Source organism: Callionymus lyra, chromosome 2 (genome assembly GCF_982586985.1).
Source record: "Callionymus lyra chromosome 2, fCalLyr1.hap1.1, whole genome shotgun sequence".
Classification (NCBI taxonomy): Eukaryota; Metazoa; Chordata; class Actinopteri; order Syngnathiformes; family Callionymidae; genus Callionymus; species Callionymus lyra.
The window spans coordinates 17,782,228-17,802,350 of NC_141819.1; the positions used below are offsets into that span (position 1 = coordinate 17,782,228).

The 20,123-nt window shown below is 39.4% G+C and overlaps 1 protein-coding gene across 1 annotated transcript in view; it reads right to left on the reverse strand.

Annotated features, from left to right (window-relative positions):
* Positions 1-20,123, reverse strand: part of shisa9a (shisa family member 9a) — a 56,170-nt gene that overhangs the window by 10,226 nt on the left and 25,821 nt on the right. Inside the window, exon 3 of the mRNA XM_087783790.1 lies at positions 1,773-1,988. Within this exon, the coding sequence (XP_087639916.1) occupies positions 1,773-1,988 (216 nt within the window). The remainder of the gene's footprint in view (positions 1-1,772; positions 1,989-20,123) is intronic.

Here is a 20,123-nt window from a genome sequence, read left to right on the forward strand (position 1 = left end):
CGTGACTACGTTGTGAATGGGTCTAAAATAGCTCATTCTAGTTTGTAGTTCCTTTGTCGTATGTCGTGTCACTGACTTATACATTTTCTAACAATGCTACTCCAACTAGGCAAATCTTCTTCTTTGTCATTTCTGATGTTGTTGAGGATTTAGCAGGTATTCCTGATTCTATTCTTGCCAAAAAGAATAAGCTATAAACCGCACTATTCTGAGATCTTTCTCGCCAAGATGCAGCAATTTTCTCATCATGACGATGGTTATTACTTTATATCTTGGCAAAGTGGTTACGAGGGCGGTGTCCATTATGACGTAATAATGCCAACTGTAATCAGGCCCCGCTTTGTTTATACAACAAGTCCCTTTGAAGGTTGAGACTTCTGGGATTAATGACACCTGTAACAAACATTGACGATTGATGCTCGTGGTTTTGGTAAACAAGATTTCATCTTTAAGAGAGAGTTTTGAGATTGTGTTATAAGGAAGTTTCTAAGGAGCGTCTTGGTGACTGAGATAGTGTTTGTGCCCAATCATGTTACATCTTAATAATATAAATTCATCCATCCAGATATGCTCTACTTCTGACCTTGAGTTACAGCTAAAGTGTAAGTAAGAATTAAAAGCGACAGAAATCATCCATGCACAAAAGTATGTTGATAATAATGTGTTATATATTCCCGCAGGTGGACTGGGGTTTTAGCCTTGTTGTTTTTAGTGTATATCTGTGACACACTTTTTTGTGAAGACCATATTCAGAGTCAGTAAAACTAGATCCTCATCCTCCTGCTGCGAGTCTGCTCTGTGATCTATGAGAGCTGCTGTCTGTCTGCCTCTAGTATGACGGATCGCTTCCCCTCGTCTGATATTAGTGCAAAATGTTGCGTCGAGGAAGACTCCCTTTCGTTCTCTGATCCTCTGACATGACACAATTTTTCACTTCAGATGGATGCACAATTTTCTGTTATCAGTCGCTGCTATAAAAAAAAAAAACCTTGGCATTTCTGACGTCAGTCTTTGACCACTATCTAGGAAGTCTGAACAAAATGGAGCACGACATCCTTTCGTGTGGTAAAGTAGAGCAATATTACTTGTTTTTTCATCAGCACTATATCCTATTTGGATTATTAGTCACATTTAATGTCTCGCAAATGAGCCACCGCCTTTCACTGGCGGTGTGAATATTTCTACACCCACATATGTCACAGCTATCGTATATTTGACTTTTTGCTACTTGGCATGCAGGCGCAGAAGTGACAGGCTGCGTTTATTACGATAATCATCCGATAAAGCGACAAGTCAGAGAAAAATAGTCTTGAATTGGATTTACGAAGCAATCTTTGTGTTCTTAGGCGGTTCACCGGGAGACTTTCGATTGACAGCTTCATGTCAAATAAGTAGAGGACATGTGAAAGTGATACATCTGGTGCGAGAAACTCATGTTTAAGACAGTTAAAGAGTCAACAGCTGCTTCATCCATCAACTAATACACTAACCGTTCTTCCTGAAGACCTCCTGACCCAAGCAGAAATTGTGTTTTGGGATGATGTTTTTTTGTTGTGATTCTGTGCAGCTGATGGGGACAGATGGTGACTTTTCCAAAAAAGATGAGCAAACTCTGTGTAACCCTGCTATGATCAGAGACGGCAACAACAGCTGGCAAATCAAACCACGGCTTTACAAAACAGCGCTAAAGACGCTGCCAATCTCAAACCGTGAAATAAATTTGATTAATTAAAAGAAAAAAAAAGGGAACAGTGGAGGAAGCTGACACTCACCCACAGCCTTTAAAGATGCATACTTGTTCAGATCTTTGTTTTGCTGCTGCTGCTGTTGCTGTTGCTGCTGCTGCTGCTGCTGCTGCTGCTGTTGCTGCTGCTGCTGCTGCTGCTGCTGCTGTTCGTAGACGTGGGTCAGCTGGCTGAGGGCGGGATACGGATGCTGCTGGCCCATGTTGGAGCTCTGGCTCACGTTGTTGTTGATCTGACTTCCCTCTGTTGGAGAAGACACGTGCATGTCACACTTGTGTTCACACTGACAAAGTTCTAGCAATAAAAGTAGACACAGGGTGCTATTTTGCATGCTTAAATGAGTACACAAAATCTCTTAATCTTTTCGGTATCATTCAATGTTCTGGCTTTGTTTGTAGTGCGGAGAAATCCTTTTTCTTCATGCACACCTCGATCATTATCCTGGTTGATGTTTCCGTCAAATATGCTGGAGGGATCCGAGGGAAGAAATTCAGACAGAAAAACAAACTGAAGGTATTTCTGTCCTGATATTTGGGGATGTAACTCAAAAAACATACCAGCTCTGACACCGAGCAACCAGGTGTTTTTTTTTGTGTTGGGTTCTTCCATAGAAATAGAAGAAGCTATTCCATCATAGAAATCTAGCTCAGGAATGCTGTCTGAGGTGAGATATTCTAGGCTTTGTATCTTTAGAACACCATCTGTGAATGCTGTGCACCAGTGTTTGCAGAGACACAACCAGGTCACATGTTGACTCGTTGAGCACATCATTTCTATTACACTTATTATAACACACACACACACACACACACATATAGATATGAATTATAGCGTTTTCATAATTTATGCTCTGTATCATATGGTGCTGCCTCAATCTGCAGCTCCTTGGAACTAAACAGATGGAGAGATGGTGCTTGATGGAGGGAAAAAAGGAAGGCTGACAGTCCAGCAGCGTCTCTACCTTAAAAGCGCAGGCGAATACTAGAATAACTGTGAGAATTCACGGGACACGCTCTGCTCGAGACCACCTGTTAAATGGATACTGATGTTTCAGAAATATATGGCGCCCTGGAGCAGTGCATCCCTAAAGAAAAACGCCTCACTGCTGCCACCGGATAGTTTTGGAAGTCATCTTATGACATAGAACTGGAGAAGCCCCGAGACATACATCTGCCAAGGAGGTCATTTCACATGACAACCAATCAAAAGGTGAGCGTGGAGACGACTAACCTCTCAGACAACTTTGAAACAATATTGGCAACATCGTTTTTTTCTTTCCAGTCACATTGAAGTTGATTATGTTCGTGCATCACCTGTTTGATTTGTTCCATGATAAGCTGTAAAAGTGAAAGACAAATCCTTTTATGTCTTTATCCAGATGGATCTATGAAACCAAAAATGTGATGTGTGTCCCTTTATTAGGAAAGACTATTCACAGAAGGCCATTTTGATGGGGAAAAAAAGGAAGTCCAGCAGAGTCTCGAGGTAATTAAACGTGATTAGTCATAATAAACTTTAAATTAGAAGAGCCGACTGGAAGAAAAAGAGACTTAATGAGTAACTTCTGGCCACGAGCTTTTGAGGATTTGAGTCTTTTTCTTCATGACACTCAACAGATCTAACTTGTATTGTGGACATATGGAGGTAATCCTGATTTTATATTTTGTTCTTACCACTGCACATATATTTTTTTACTTCTAAATTCTATTTTCCCTGAGGTTAAGTCACTGCTGGTGATGTTGCTAGTGACTGTTGGTTTCTGCTATAGCAACCGTTGCATTAAGGGACACAAATTAAGTTAACATCAGGGTTAACTTAACATTGGCAGGTGTTTGTTCATGGAAAACCTTGATTTAAATATACATTTTAAACTGAAAAACGATCCTAAATGAGTGGTTAATTCTTAGTAGCCTCTCAACTTTTCATGGTTCACAATTAACAGGATTTTCTTGCTAGTATTTGTAAAGTCCTATTTCAGATTGTTTGTTGGATTTAGTTCAGTTCACAGCCAGGTGTGATTGCTGAACATTGTCTTGCTCTGGTTTGTTCAATATGTGATAAAAGAAAACATGACCATAATTGTATATGTTGCCTGATAATCACTGTATAACACATTTAGATGGACCCAATTTGTGAGAGTAGAAGGGAATACGATTGTGTTGTGTTGCTAAAGACAACATTCTTCAAATCATTGTCGTACATTGATTTTCTTGGTAGTCCATTATTCAAGAGTTATCTTAAACCTGAGGAGGCGTCTGGACACATGCAAGCAGTAATTGGTTTCAACATCAATACATTTGGAAAGCAAAGGTATCACTCTCAGAAAAGGCGTAAACATTTTCTCTTTAGTGCCAACTCCACGTATCTGTAGCTAGCATGCTGCTATTTAACCCTTGAGTTAACTCAGGGTCAATGTGACCCGAAGGCCCAAAAAAAATGTGTTTGCGGTATCCTTTGTGTTGTCTCTAGGTCAAGGTGATGACCTCCCAGGCTTCCATGGATACATATGCAGTATTGGAGGTCGTTCACCTTGACCCAGAGACAACACAAGGGATAAAACAAATACTATTTTTTTAGGCCTCCGGGTCATCTGGAACCTGAAATACCACAAGGGTTAAATGTTATCTTCATGGACTTACATTCCTTCCTATAACTCTAAAAAGGAATAGATTACTTTGAAAATAAACCCAACCCTTAGTGTACAATGGGGTGAGTAGAAGTTTGGGTGAACTACAATTTATATCTTGGATATATCTGGCTATATATTCAGACTAGACACAATAATCCAATCTACATATTAACATTTTTGTACTTCAATATCTACTTTCTATATTTAGCAGGCCGATAATAAATTAATCTAATGGCTAAATACATAACAATAGTCAGAAACAGCTCTTGAATTTCTTTTTGGGTAGTTTTTTTCTGGGCTGACAAAGCTTAATGTGAAGGAGGAGACTGGAGAAGAGGAACGGCCACAGAGGTAGTAATAACGGGGCAATGGATCTTGGGACGTTGACTTATGGGGGCAGTGAAACCTCTTTTTAATCCGCATAATAGGATTTCTCTCAATTCAATTCAATAGTTACCTGCAGTCATGATGGAAGCTTTCCTTTTCAAAGGAGGCCCAAATGGATAGTGCGAGACCAAACGAGTACAATGATAATGGATTTTATCTTTTTATGAAGAACAATTGGCAAATTCAATATCTCATCAAAGCCCAGCTGCACCTCCTGGATCCGTATTATCAAGCACCCTAGTTTGGAGCCAATCCATTAACACGAACCAGAAAGGCATTGTAAAAACCCTTCAAAACGCCATTATACAAAAGTGTTACAAGAGCTAAACTGCCAGCGTGCAAATTCATAAAAATATGTTGTGATAAACTGAATCGTCACAAGGCCCGGGAGAGTCCCTGTGTTTTGAAATGAACTCTTATCTTTTCTGCCACATTGGCTTGATATGTGACAGACTGGCAAATCAAATTACATTTTCACTGAACCGCGCAAAAAACATCTGGTTACAACTTTATTGTTTTTGTTTAGAGAAATATTTTTACAGTTAGGGAGGTGTTTTTTTTTGGTGGATGCAGAATACTGTACGAACAGGACACTTTTTTTGTCAGGATGGCAACTACAAATATGAGGTAAAGAATTTTAAATGGAGTTATGTTATAATTAGTTGCAGAAAATCTAGAACAACACTACACAACAGACATGAAGCAATCTTAACTATCATAAATACTGGAGCTTCATGATTAGAAAATAATATTACTTACTTTTAACAAAGACTAGAATTCCACATAAATGCAACACTATGTAATATTTAATTTTTTTTACGTTTTATGTATTTTCTGTTTAATTTTGTAAAATAACTTTCTAAATAAAATGACATGAAATGAAATGTATGAAAATACATACATTTAAAAATAAACATTGCATCGCAGTTATACTATTCCGACACAAGTTGGAGCCAGAAACACTTTTTTAAAACCATACGTATTGGGCCTTTAATGTGGCAAAAAAAAGGATTCCAAAAATTTAGAATTTCTTTTTTTTAAACACAAATTCTTAATATTAAATTCAGAAAACATTTTTAAATTTGCATTATTATGAAAAGAATTGCTAACATTCAAAGAGAAAATTGACAAAAATGTCTTGATTTCATTTTTGTTTATTTTATTACCTTTCTCAAACTCATAAATGTTTTTTGTACAAACTGTGTTCGATTCTGTCCTTGGCATGTCCATCAATCAGTCTGACGTTATTCGAAAGCTTCCCTCAAGCATCACACAAAGCAAAATGACAAACACACACACTTACTCGCACAAACACACGCTTTATTCAAAAGTCATAATTAAGTACCAAGAGCACGAGTTTGGGTTGAGGAAGATGCTGAGATTTTATAATTCGACCATTGCGCTGATGGATGAGTCAAAAAGTTCCCAACAGATCAATTATCTTTTTTTTTCTTGGATCGTTCTAATGGTTGCACTGGCAAGTTTGGTGCATCTAGAAATAAATTCTCCTGCTGCGAGTTAAAACATAATCTGTGAAGCCTGACTATTCCTTGCAAGGTGAGAAACCCCATCCATCAACAGCCCACTTGCTTGGTCCACTGGTACCTCAACTAAACCCATTAAAATAATCCTTGGAGTTTTACAGATGGCATTAAAAGAGGCAAAAGTTGAGGTTGCAGACTTCTGAATAATTCATTATGAAAACCGTCTGATTTTGTTTGACGTGTGTTTAATCCTGTTTCTTACTTAGCCTTTGACCTTGAGCAAAAAGAATTCCGCCACGATGCTAAATCTTCTTTTCTGAATAACATCCGACTTGTTTTTCAATGTCAGATTTGATTCAGTTTGAACTGTATAATGTTGATGGTGCTTAGAGAGAGTTTATTCAGAGACGGCTTTGATCCAATTTCTTCCTGAATAAAACCTCATACTGTGGACGTTCTTGCCTGAAAAACATGTGTAAAGGAGGTGTTCCTGTAAATCAGTGGGAATTACATTTCCTCAAGGGCCACATTGTATACTGACTGTTATAAGGAGCCGTCAAGCAAAAGAAAGAAAAAAAAAAAGAAGAAAAAAAAAGTTTCTTAAATAAACTTTAAAGTGGATCTGAAAATGTCTCTTATTTTATTTTAATGTTTTGTATTTGATTTAATAAATCTATTTTTAATCCATTGGTATTGTTTTATTATTATATTCTGAAATGCAACCAAAACAAAATCCTTGGATTTTTAAAATTAAAAATAAATCAAAACAAACAGTAACTATGCCATAAGATAAGTTGAAATAATAATATCTTATTGAATATAAATAACATTTTAAAATCTGATATAAAGGCAATCTTAAAATTTTAATAATTTAAGCAAGAAAAGACATAGATAAGGTCGGAGGGCCGGATCATTCAACTTCAATTTTTTGATAATCCGGTAGCACATTGACAAGGTGAATTTTGGATTGAAAATAAAAAAAACCTATTTTTGTATTGAGGCACGTCTAGAGTACGTCTTGGGGAACATTTCTGGCAGTAGAGTGGATTTAATGCGGCCCCCAGTCTCCGCTTTAAACTGCATTATTCAACCAGAAGAAAAGAAAAAAGAATCAAAAATACACATTTTTGTGTAGACAGGTCGAGTTTTTTAGACGTTCGCGCAGACAAAAATCACGGCAACCAGTCCCAGCTATTGCATCACTCTGGTGGAGCAGAAAAAACGATCCCTCATCAGGACGTCTCCTGAAACTAACACCGCCAACATAAAGGTCACACTTTTCAGGTCATGGCTGCAGAGTCGACACACCATCGTACTGCAAACATACACAACAACCCCCCCATTAAGCAACACTTTCTTAAATGAGTCACACGATCATTTTCCAAACGCTCTTGGCAGCGGGTCAGCGTCTTCACCCGGAGAGTCATCAGACCCCAGCTGGCAGCTCTTGAAGCTATAAGCAGCTCCTACTGTCTCCACGGCCATTAGAAGTTAGTGGTCTGGGGTCCCTGGCTTTTGCCACACAAATATCTGGCACACACTGAAGTCTGCGGACTGATTCTGGACCATAAGGACCGAGCGACTGCTCCTTTGCTCGTTCAGTGTGATCAGGAGGTTAGGTGGTGTATTTAAAGAACTGCATTTAATAACATATACTGTTGAGCTAAGCTGTTTCACCAGAACCTCTTGAGGCTCTTTGTTCCTTATATGAATTTAAAGGCTACAGTTTTCTTACAGGACTGAATGACTAGCAAATCAGCACTTCTTACTCATGGGGTTCAGTCGGATCATGCAGTACATTCTCAGCACGATATTTCAGACAACATGCTACACTTTTTGTTTTTTAAACCTCACAACCAATCACAGCATATTTTCAATTCACATTTAACATGAGATTGGGAATGCGGATTCAGATTTTGCCCAAAACTGTTCATTCAGCTCAAAATTATGTTACGTGCCATAAAATATTTGATATATGTTGCACCATAAACATTTGTTCTCATTGTTAACAGGAGGTAACTTTGATTAAATTAAATGTATCATAACAAACACTATGAGTACATTTGGAGCAAAGGGAGTTAAAGTTTTTTAAAATTCTAACACAAAACTTCTTCCTCCTCTTGTTTACAGCACATTTTGGCTACAAAAGTGCGCTTGCTAGTGTAGGCTAACGGCTACATTAGCATACAGAGTTGCATGTTGGGGATTTTAACCAAATAGCTTAACTTTTTACACTCACATGCTCTACTGACAAGTAATTTATCTGTATTCAATCTAAAAAAATTAGCTTGTAACATGAAATATATACTGTATATATATATATATATATATATAAAGCTGAGGCTCCCATTTGCACAAAATCAGGTGCTCACCTCTGTTATGTATTAATAATAATAATAATCTCAGCTACGGTGGCCTCAGCAGGACACAAGGCAACTATGACATAATGTGTCACCTCTCTCTCTCTATATGTATATATATATATTTATTTATTTTTAAACTTGATACAACCAGATAAAAGACCAAGATCTCTTTCAAAATGGAGCAGCATGCATCATAGGAATACAAAATGAAGGCAACAACTACAAAACAAACACTGGAATACAAAACTGTAGAATGCAACTAGACATACAGTGTTTTTTTCCCCATTTTTCTCAAAATGTCATTGGAACGTAAAGCATGATGCTTCTGGTCTGCTGAATCAAAGAGGGACCTGGAAGTGACAATAAGACTTGAGAATACTGTTGACATTGGTGTGTGTGAGGCAGCTACAGAAACTTCCAATTTGTGCCAAGGAAGGCACCGGCAGCACCGCGGTGCTCATATGGCACAAGCACGTCACGTACAACCCTCCGACCTCGACCGACGCGGCACCTGCTTACTTCCATATCTGAGTGTGCACATTTGAGAGGCACTTTTCTACTTACACAACATTTTATTGGAGAAAATAACACTTGCTTTGCACCATATATTGGTATATTTAACTGCCTTTTGTGAATATATTTGAGCTCTAGTTTTACAAAAGGCGCCGTCATGTTCATGTATCTTTACTGTACTTGCCTAGTTTGTCGTAGTACACTTTAATTGAACGAGGGTTATGATGTCAAATCCGGTGTAAGGCGGTGCACAGACTCTGCGGTTTGTTGTGACAATTGTAAACTACTTGTTTTTCTCGACAAGCACATTGTACAAGCGCTTTGAATTGGATTACAGCGGTACTGTGACTTTATACATCCATCATGGAAAGAGGCTCAAAAGCAGCATCTACATTAAATACTGGGCAGATTAGCGCAGAGGAATCGAGGAGGATAGACGCGCACTTGGCTGCGAACGGATCCCGCAGCTTGAACCTTCCTTTAAAATCAGGGACGACAGCGTTTACATGAATTCACACTGGAGGGCGAAGGCGCCGCAATGTCGGGATTAGAGGAAGTGTGGCTGCGCTGATGAGACAGCATGTGGATGACAAGCTTATGACTGCCAGGTAACAGACAGTCAGCAACGAGCAACCTGAGTGTGCACTATACCCTGCAGAGGCATGCAGCAGCTAAACATCCACATTTCAAAGCCTTAAGAAAGGAGACATGCAGCGCTTGTGTGTAATGCAATCCTCTGGAGGCAGGAAAAGGGATCTTCTCTCATGTCCCAGACAAAAATATATTCTATTCGACATAGAGAGGAGATGTAAATAGAGTAGACAAAACATAAATCCATGTCCCTTGATGTGTGCTGTATGAAAGACAAGGGGAAAAAAAAAAGAAACCAGAGGCGGGGACATCAAGCGAGCCGAGCACATGTATGTAGGAGTGCTTCTATCACTGGCTGCGCTCCATCGCTACTGGCTCTACAGTGAAATTCAACTGCTTCTTTGATACGAAGCTGAAGACCCAGAGCAGCTGACTCATGGTTTATTCCTTATTCCACTTGGATTCACAACGCTAGGAACCCTCCTCTTTCCTCAAACTCTTCTGTCATTAGTCAACCTTCCCTCTCTTTTCCCACTCGTGTCATGGCAACAGTGTAGTATTTTCTGCTCTTCAGCACGCGGCGAGTTCACTCCGTCACCCGCGCCCACTTACCAACACACAGTCCGGCTGTAGTGTACCGGATAAGTCTTTGTTACGCAATCTATGTGTGCTGCCTACTGCTCGCTCGATCGGTCTGTTCACTCTTGGAGTGTCTCTTTTCGTCTGATCTCCGTGACAGTCGATACCTGTTTCCTAAGAGCCTGTTACTCACACTGCTAGCTCTGACGTCAATGCTAGCTCAAGACCAAGTATCTTAGGAATTTTTGTAAACTTGGTAAAAAATTCTTATGTTTAATATTACTGAACATTCTGATGAGTAGTAGGCCTCTAACAAACTCGTTTGTCTTGGTTATGAAACAGAATCTCATCTTGCATACAAACTGCTTTTGTCTATTTTTGTCTGTTTTTTCTTCTTTCTGCATGTGATTTAATAAGAATATGTTTTGGAAAATGAGTGTAACAGGTTGGTTTCTTTGTAAAGATCCGTTCTTCATCCATTAACGATACATAACATTTGGACTTTTTTTAAAGTCATATCTTCTGTAATGATTGGTTTGACTGTTTGCACAAAACTATTTTAATTGAATTTTTTACATTAAAAAATGAAACCCACTGAAACCTTGTTTTTCTGGTAATTAAATCACATACCATTACCCTGCCCTACTCATCTGTGATTGGTCAACATCGAGGTTTGTCACCAAGCGTCATCAATTTCGGAAGTATCCACCTCCAAGGGACTTGTTGTATAAACAAAGAAGGTGTGATTACAGATGGCTGGAGGAGGAGTGAATCCATTATTATGCCAAAATGGACTCGTAACCTCTCATTCGCTGAGATTTCAGACGGGGGAGAACTTATTAAAGTAATAACTTCACAAAGGAGGAATACTTGTGTTTGTCCTTCATCAAACACGAACAAAATCCTTTCCCTCAAAATGAGTTTGAATTTTATTGGAAGTATATCTGCAGACATCAATATCTGTTCCTTGCCCTCAACTAAACACCAGTATCTTTATAAGACAACATCTATATCAACATAAAAATCTTTATTGAGTCTCATGAAAAGACTTGATAAGCCAAAAATATTTGGCCCACAGTCCTTGAGAATGAAACATGATGTTAAGTTTAATTTGTACAGTTTTTGATCAATTTTTAAGCTCTCAGGCATCAAATCTGTAGCACAAAACATTTTTAAACAGGTACATGAAAAATGTAGAGGGGGAATCTAATCTGATTTGAGTTGATGCAATAGTTTTCCCTCCAAAAGCAGCAGCATCACTCTGCTAACTGCTATCCTGTGAGTATTTCCAGCACACTATGGTTGAGAAAGAACTCTTGGATTTTCTGTTATAGATTCTGACACAGATGCCTGCTTCCAAGAGGAAAAACTTCTGGCGGCATTATTACATAAATAGGACATCTCTCTGGGAACCAGTTTTTTTCCCTATTCAATATTGGAAGTGGGATTTCATAAAGTGTAAAATCCCTATTTATTTACGTCAAGTGAGAGCTCTTGACTCGTCCCAGTCATTCAGCACGACTGTGTGTGTGAGTGAGGAAGTGTGCCCGGGTCCTCTCAGTTCCTCGCTGCATATTTAGTCACACTGGGAATAGTAAGCAGGTTATGTGTGAGCCAGTGTGCTGCAGGAGTCAAGAGCTTCCTATTTATTTGCACTTGTGTTTATTTACACTTCTTAAGGACGCTGGTATCTTCCCTGACCTCTTCCCTCTGCTCTGTACCGTGACAGAGAAGGAGAGAACTGTCCGTCCACCGATCTCGGGTTCATGGAGCAGCATCTTTAAGTGCCTCTCAATGAGGTCCATTACAGAAAGCTCCAAACAAAAGTCAAGTGCATTTGATCGCCCATGAGATTCCTTTCAATCTAAGATAGTTGTACTCTTAGTCTCTGTATAATTGTTCACATAGAAAATACCTGTTCCTTATTCACTTGCATTTTCATACATAGAAACTTAATTTCATTTAAAGGCAACCATTGAATGGACCACATAAAATAACTCTCAGATTTGGCCCAGAGGCCTTGAGTTTGATGAAATACAATAATCAAGCATCAGGAAAAACTTGTTTCCTGGATGTTGGCACATGGTAATGTCTATAAAGAGATGGACATTGATGGTAAAACTGCCTCTTTTGTAGGCATCCTGGGAGGATGGATGATTCAAGACCTAATGGATAGATTTAATCTATTTCCCCTGAAAAAAAGGGAGACAAAACCAAAAAACATTTTCAATATATAGATACAGGTTATGGACCATTCATAAAACTTTACATATGGTTCTCAATGGGCTGGAAAATGTACCATATCCAACATAACTTGAAAACTAACCTGGAAAAGCACAGACACGGCACATACCGCCGCCAATGGCACATCTTTGTGAAAATACAACATCCATCCAGATCTATAAAACATCTATCATGATTAAACCAAGATTTTGTTTTACTGCAACAAAAAAACACAACAACGTGCGAGTCAAATGAAATATTTTTTATGAATTAATAATTTTATGTTACATTTATTTGGCTTTTGTAGCTGCACCTGGAAATGTAATTTAAATATTTAGAGAACCTATTTTAATTGTTCTTCTTACAGAAAGAAATACATCTCCTTGGCAGGGGTAATAAATGATTAAAATGAGTGCTACGTTTGCTTCAACATAGCACTACATGCTAAAAAAAACAAGCATTGTTTCTTTGGAATTCCCAAGTCTTCTCTCAGCCTCGGACAGACCATGTTTAAAAGATGACATGTATTGCAGCCTGAAGGCTGCTGCACACAAGTCAGCAAGTTGTTCTGCTCCCAACACAAGGGATGTCAGGTCTCTAATCTGATATATGGACTTGTTTTCCAAACATTGTTTATCTCATTACGATCACCATATGCTGCTAGCTTTGTCTCCGCTCATTAGTGCATCAGCACACTCCCATTTAGGAAGAGATGGATCTCCGAGGGAATCTGGAAAATGCTCCAGAGATGCAGTTAAATGTGCGACAGAGTGTGGTGCCAAACTCTAAACCAATCACACATCTCAGACGAATGCTCACGAGGGCTGACCGTTAAACAGGCGGCAGTCTGATGCAGAGAATGGGATCATTGAAGGTCTGTCATCGGAAGGGAGCTAGTATGGATGGACTATCAAGCAGATTGTTCTTCCAGATGCCTCTGAAAACATAATGACCTCCTATCCTTCCTTAGTGATGAGAGTCCTCTGTCATACCTTCTCATGCTTTGACAACATATGGATCTGTATTGTGATTTATTTTCGATTCACAAGGACCGTTTATAGATCCAGACAATTATGGCGACACATGGTCTCAAAAGGATAAAGTCAGTAACCAAAGCAAACAGTATAAAATATCGCAGTGTTCCACCAAAACACTGAGTCTGATGATGCAGACTAGTGGAGGATAATCTGTTTGGAGGTTTAGAGAAATTATTTCACATCTGTTGGATGGAGATCCAGACAATTATCGCGACACATGGTCTCAAAAAGATAAAGTCAGTAACCAAAGCAAACAGTATAAAATATCGCAGTGTTCCACCAAAACACTGAGTCTGATGATGCAGACTAGTGGAGGATAATCTGTTTGGAGGTTTAGAGAAATTATTTCACATCTGTTGGATGGAGATGATAACAATAATCACAGTCCAATGAGAAATTCGCTCACAGCGTAGTGCACTATTTCTTCTCCTCGCTGCCTCTATGGCACAGTTTACGACTGTTTTCTTCTCTTTTTTTTTCAAACTGCCAACTCCAGACACACAGCAGATGGAGGCAACGGCTTGTAACGGTGTTTTCATGTGTCATTTCATCTGACTTCACGCTCAGATTTAAGCATCAAAGAATGTACCTTGTGGTATGTCCGCTGCACAAGTGGATGGGAACGACTGGCATGTGAAGGGCATTAGAGCAAACCAAATATGTGTTTATCAGACGGTGAAAAGCTGTTGCTGTGCGGACTGAGGGGTCAGAAACTGGTGTTAACTGTGTAGAAAAGAATGTTTGGGTCAGGTAAGAATCAGGGGTTATTGATAGCACCAAACATGAGTTACAGTTAAGCTATCAAGCTCTTTGTGTTTGTGCTGCTCCCCAGACAGGCTTTAGAAGACGGATAAAGTAACTTCAAGAAGATGTGCTTTTCAATGTTGTTGGTTTACAAAAGCCAACAACAACCCCTTGTTGTCTTCTCAGGCGACCATTATCAATTCCTGTGTTTTTTAAAATGCAGGAGGCACCAAGTAAAAAACGTAATAAGTACACACCCCAGGTTTCAATGCAAAGTTCAAGGGCCACAATAAAATAGGACAGGGTTATTTGAGCTGAAGATAAACTTTTGCCCTTGGACTTTCCATCTAGAGTCCATTGAGCCTCTTCCTGGTCGCACTCAGCTGGCCACTGATCGATGGTGCAGTCAGTCGCTGTAGCGATTATCCATCTGTTCTGGGGTATAATAAGAGTGGCAGGTGGTTGTCTTGTACATTATCAACTGAAGTGATGTCTTTTCACCCCATAAAACATTTTCGCCGGAGATGACTTATTCCTGCCCAATCCCCTGGTCAGACACGGAAACAGAAGACAAAAATAGAAGACTGGCGTATTTCTTAAAATAGATTTGATTGAACACATTCACATCTGGGAAATGCCAAAGTCTACCAATGGTTAGTCTTTGCAGAAGCATTCTCATTGTTTAGCATTAAAGCGCAGTACCGAAGCACGCTAACATTAGCCTTACTCTACTCTTGGACTTATTGGACGTATTTCCACCATGTGTCCATTCCTAGCTTTGTTTTGTTGTATTGTTTTAATGCATGCATGCTTGTATTTTGTTTAAGGTTCTACTACCTACTTATTCGGTTCCAGAAATTCTCTTTAGGAAATTCTTGCTGATCCATTGGCATTTGAGCCCTATTTATGGGTCCTGACAGGCTAAATATAAGTACTCTTTTGGTCCTCCCTGACTATTTTGCTAAGGGCACTTTCTACATGAGCGTAGAAAAATCTTTAGAAGCTTTAAAGGAAAACAAAAACTTAAACTGAACAATTGAAAGGGACTTTGCACCACACACAAATAAGTAAAGGTCAATCGGTTCATTTTTTAAAGCTTCTGTTGATTTTGTCAGTTCCTGGTCTGGTCAGTGCCGTTGTCAAATGTAGCCTGGACTCATTTTGTTGATGTAAAAAAAATGTTGTGAATATATTCTAACCATTCAGTTGAAGATTTGTTCACTTATAAAAAAAGCTTATTGTGCAAAAGATTTTGAAAGTGTTGTCTTTTCAGTAAAGGAACTCCAAACTCAACATTTGGGTCATCATTCATTGCAATAAATAATAGATGAACGTTTTCAAGTTGCTTGACCTTTTCCAATAATGACATGTGGGAGTAACTCAACGGAACCTCAAGAGAACAAGACTCAAAATAGTCTAAAGTTGACCAGGTTGACGGTGACAGTGGTTGGCAGCCGGACAATGAGTGGAGTTGATGGCTGATGTGACAGGTGATTCAACCAGGACTTCCTCATTTGGTCCAAGAATGAACTTTCAGTGAACTGCAGAGTGGAATCACAAAAGGGAAATTGCATTAGAACGTCTCTGTATTGCATTAAATAAAGATTACGCACATGCACAGTGCGTTCCACAGACTGCTGTCACGACTGGTCAGTATCCAGCTTTGTGCTACATGCTTGTGTCTGATAAGTGCTCTGGGCTCTAATCGCGGGCAGACTTGGTGTTCCTCTCTCCGACAGAGCTCATCAGTCATTGGTCACATCGGAAGAACTCCTTAAAAAAAAAAATACCTGAAACTGCATGACTGAAAAATAGTTGTGCCCGCATTCATCATGATGATAGAGCGCCGCTCAAGGAGACAGAGCATTTGCAAAAACATTTGGCCTTTTGTTTGTCTTAACGATCTCCTGTCTCGTCTTCAGAAAAATGAGGCGTTTATGGCTCTTTAAGTCAGTCTCTTTCTCCTGCCGTATCTTTCTGTGTCTCCATTTCCTTGTTTTGGGTGACGCCTGATGTTACCATAGCATTGTGTTTTCTGGATCTGAGTTAATATTGCACAGCAGCAGAGCGGCTCCATCAACCGAGAGCAACCTGCTCCACGACACAAAGTGAGACAGACAGACAGGGAGGATGGAGATAGTGATGATAATGATGTATGACTCCATAGGGGGCTGACACCTGTGACAACATGTCACCACTGATGACCCAGTTACTGCCAGGGAAGGTGCTTTTGTCTGGTGGAGTTTCAAGGTTTGCCAGGTACTTTCGCACTGTGGTGTGACAAAACATGTCACTCCAGGAAAGTGGTAACAAAAATGCAGTCATATGTAGTTTCCTATTCTTGACTTGCGGGTCTAGGTTGATCATGCTATCAGGAGTCAAAGAGTATACTAAAATGCAGTCGATCCTTTCAAGATGCTTTATTTTCTTTTAGTTTTCAAGGTTAAAAGTGAGGCATTCAAGTAATCCCACCACTCCTAACTGTTCCTCATTACCTTCTCTTTCGTTGACACATCCTATTTAGATTACCCTTGTGTTATCTGAGGGTCAAGGTGACCTGGTGGCCGAAAACAAATGTGTTTGAGGTATCCCTTGTTTTGCCTCTGTGTCAAAGTGAACGAGGTGGGCCTGTAATCTTCATGGTCTGTTCTAACCTGATGCAAAGACACTTTGGTGCACTTTGAAAATAAAGGGCGACAGGAGAGTTAATAGCAAACAATCTGTTAGTGCTAGAATCAAGCAAAATAAGCTCATTTTATTCTTCTTATTACAAGAAATGTTTTAAACTAAATTTATACTTGAATCACAATTTTTTTTCTTTAATTAAGCAAGTCACAGCCTTTTAATAGTTGCAGGTCCTTTAACGTGTTGGGTTCTTCTTTAGCCATGAGCATCTTCTGCATCAGCATGTTAAAGGGACAATAAAATATTTAAAACTGAATCACATGGCCATTGCATATTTCATTTTTATATTTTTTCCCCCAGTTTTGTATACTTAAAAAAAATCCCTGGGCAACAGCGGGTACTTCAGCTAGTAATTAATATTTCGGTGGAAACAATGACCTTGTTTTTATAGAAGTATATAAGTTGGGTGAATCTTAAATAACCTCGTAAGTAAACCAATCAAGGCAAAAGTTCTGCAAGTTTTTGTGTTTTAAAGATGGGAGCAGATGCCTTTTAAAAAGTCAGTGAAATCTGTGTAATTTGGTTTTCTTTTAGTTGTTTTTGTACTTCAATCAGTAATTACAAATCTTCATCATGACAGCAAATGCCTGATTAAATAGATCCTTTTTTCTGACGTCAACCAACTTTCAAAGTCGTTGTTCCAGAAAAGACTAGAAACAGGAAGTACCAAAGGTTCCAAGTAGCAAACAAATCTCAGCTTTCCCAGGAACAACGAAGAGATACGATAGCAGTGGACTTTGTTGACACATCTAAACAATACAAATTGGACAGTTTTGTGTTCCGCACTTCTCGATGTAGCGATAATACACAAAGCCATGACATCGACAGCACATTCATCTCCATCCGTCACACCGAGTAAACTTACATCAAGTGTCACCTTCATGCTCAGTGCAGCCGCTGCTATTATTCCAGCCAGACTGAAGCCGTTCCCTGGTTGTCTTTAATTGTATGTAATCAACCTCTTGAAGTCTTTGACCCACAATCTGCCCCTCCTGCTCTGCTAATGAGACTTCTCTTTGAAAGGGCTCTAAATGTTCCAAACGATTTTCTTCCCAACAAGCGATATTTGTGAGACCGAACTGTAGGTGCACTCACTATTGCATCAGCACAATCTCCTAAACCCCCGGACCACAATCAGCCGCCATGTTGTGTAAGTCAGTGAACAAAGAGTGAACTCCGATGCCTCATCATCAACAACAGTCCTAATTTGTTTCCCCCGCTGACTCTCACATGTTTTGGTCCTTTTGAAGATTTATCATCATCATCATCATCCAGCTCTCCTTCCGTAAAACAATAACACGTTAATGATCCAGTGACTCAAAATGAGGTTGCGCAATCTCCTTACATCACACACATCATCCATCTGTGGGTCTCATATTTTCTCTTCCTTCAGAGCTAATAACACCCTGATGTTTTCCTTCTGTTTCATCACCATTGGTAATCTGCAAGGATTTTCCTTCAATTCTCGGAAGAGAACACACTCTCCCACACGAGACCTGAAATTGAATCAAATCCAGGATCCTTAAGATTAGTACAGTAATATGTTACAACACATGTAGCTTGATCTGATCGTCAGGCGACCAGTTATTCACTCTTGGCATGAGCATTAGAGAACTCAATAACATCCATCCATCATCTTCCACTGCTTCTCCAAGTTGGGTCGCAGGGACAGCAGCCAATGCAAAGAGGTCTAGCCCTTCCTCTCCACAGAATTCTCTTCCGGTTCTTCAATCAACAGAAAAAGTTTGTTTACTGAATGAAACTTCCTAAAGAAATATAATTTCATTATTAAAAATGAATGCATGAACATTCATTTCTTTTTTTCACAACTTGAGAGATTGTGTTTTATTTGTTACTTGTAAATTCAAATAATTGAAAAACAAGGCTTTTAGTTGACAAGGCTGAAAAGAGAATATATGTAACTGGAACAAATTAAACGAAAAAGATAGTTTGACTTAAAGACTAGACTGAACTCAACTTTTTCAACAGGCTGCCAAAAACCACACCAGCTTATATAGTTTCTTTATTATTGTGTTGCTCTTAATTGAATTTATCTTTATCTTTATCTTTGGTCTTGACACTATCTGGTCATGGTAATGTCGGCTGTTGCGGTTTTGAGTACTTGTCTACTGTATTCTTTCTTGGTTCTACTGACCTTCATTTCTCTGATCTCCCCAGCTTTTCCTTTAACTCATCCTAACACTCAAGTACAAAAGTATTTGACCGTTACTACACAAGTACAAGTACAAATAACTTTATCATCCACAAACATCCTAGTGCAGGGAGATTCCTCTGCTCTTTGGCCAACATTACGGGTGCATGCTAAAAGCGCTACGATACCTTATGGATGTAAGGTTGTGTTTTTGGATTTCATGAGATTATTTTCAGTTAAAACAAAGTGACACGCCCAGAAGACTTGTACAACCATTTGCAATGAATTAAGTTTGGCTTCTGTTCCGACACTACATTGCTGACACGTGCCTCTATCTCAGTGCGCCCATGCTAGCTTACTTGTTTACCTGTTTATCTTTCCCATTCTCTCCATCCTTCCCCCATCACTTATCGGCTGCCTCTCAGCCTTATTGTCTCGGAGGAGCTGAAATAAGACGGTCAGCACTCTTCCGCGGCTCCACTGTACACAGGCAAATAAACATTAGCTTATCTGATATACCTTTCCCCTGCTTCCCCCGCAGCTCATGAATTGTGTCAAAATTCAAAGGAGTGGAATATGATTTCAGGAACCTTGTAGAGGCCCCGGGGGAGACATCGGCGCTCCAAGAGACAGATGAGCCCGCGAGTCAATCCCACTCTTAAACAGCAGGATCTGTCTATTCGTCCTCAGAGAGGGTGACGTTCTATTATTAGTAATATAAACTAACACGGCACTTATTGATGACCTGTGTGGCTGTAATCTACGATGGCAGGACATCCATACTCCCTCTAAGTGTGAGGGATGCCGCTAGGAAAAGAGAGATGAGGGAAAAGTAGGTTACTGGAGAATGAAAGGCAGCTGAGCTCAATTTGTAGGCAGGAGAAGGAAATCTGGCAGGGTGTGAAGTATACAGTGGGTGACTGTGTAAATGGGATGGTGAGCTGTAACACAGAGTGAAATGAGTACGCCTCGGAATTTTTGGGGTCCACAA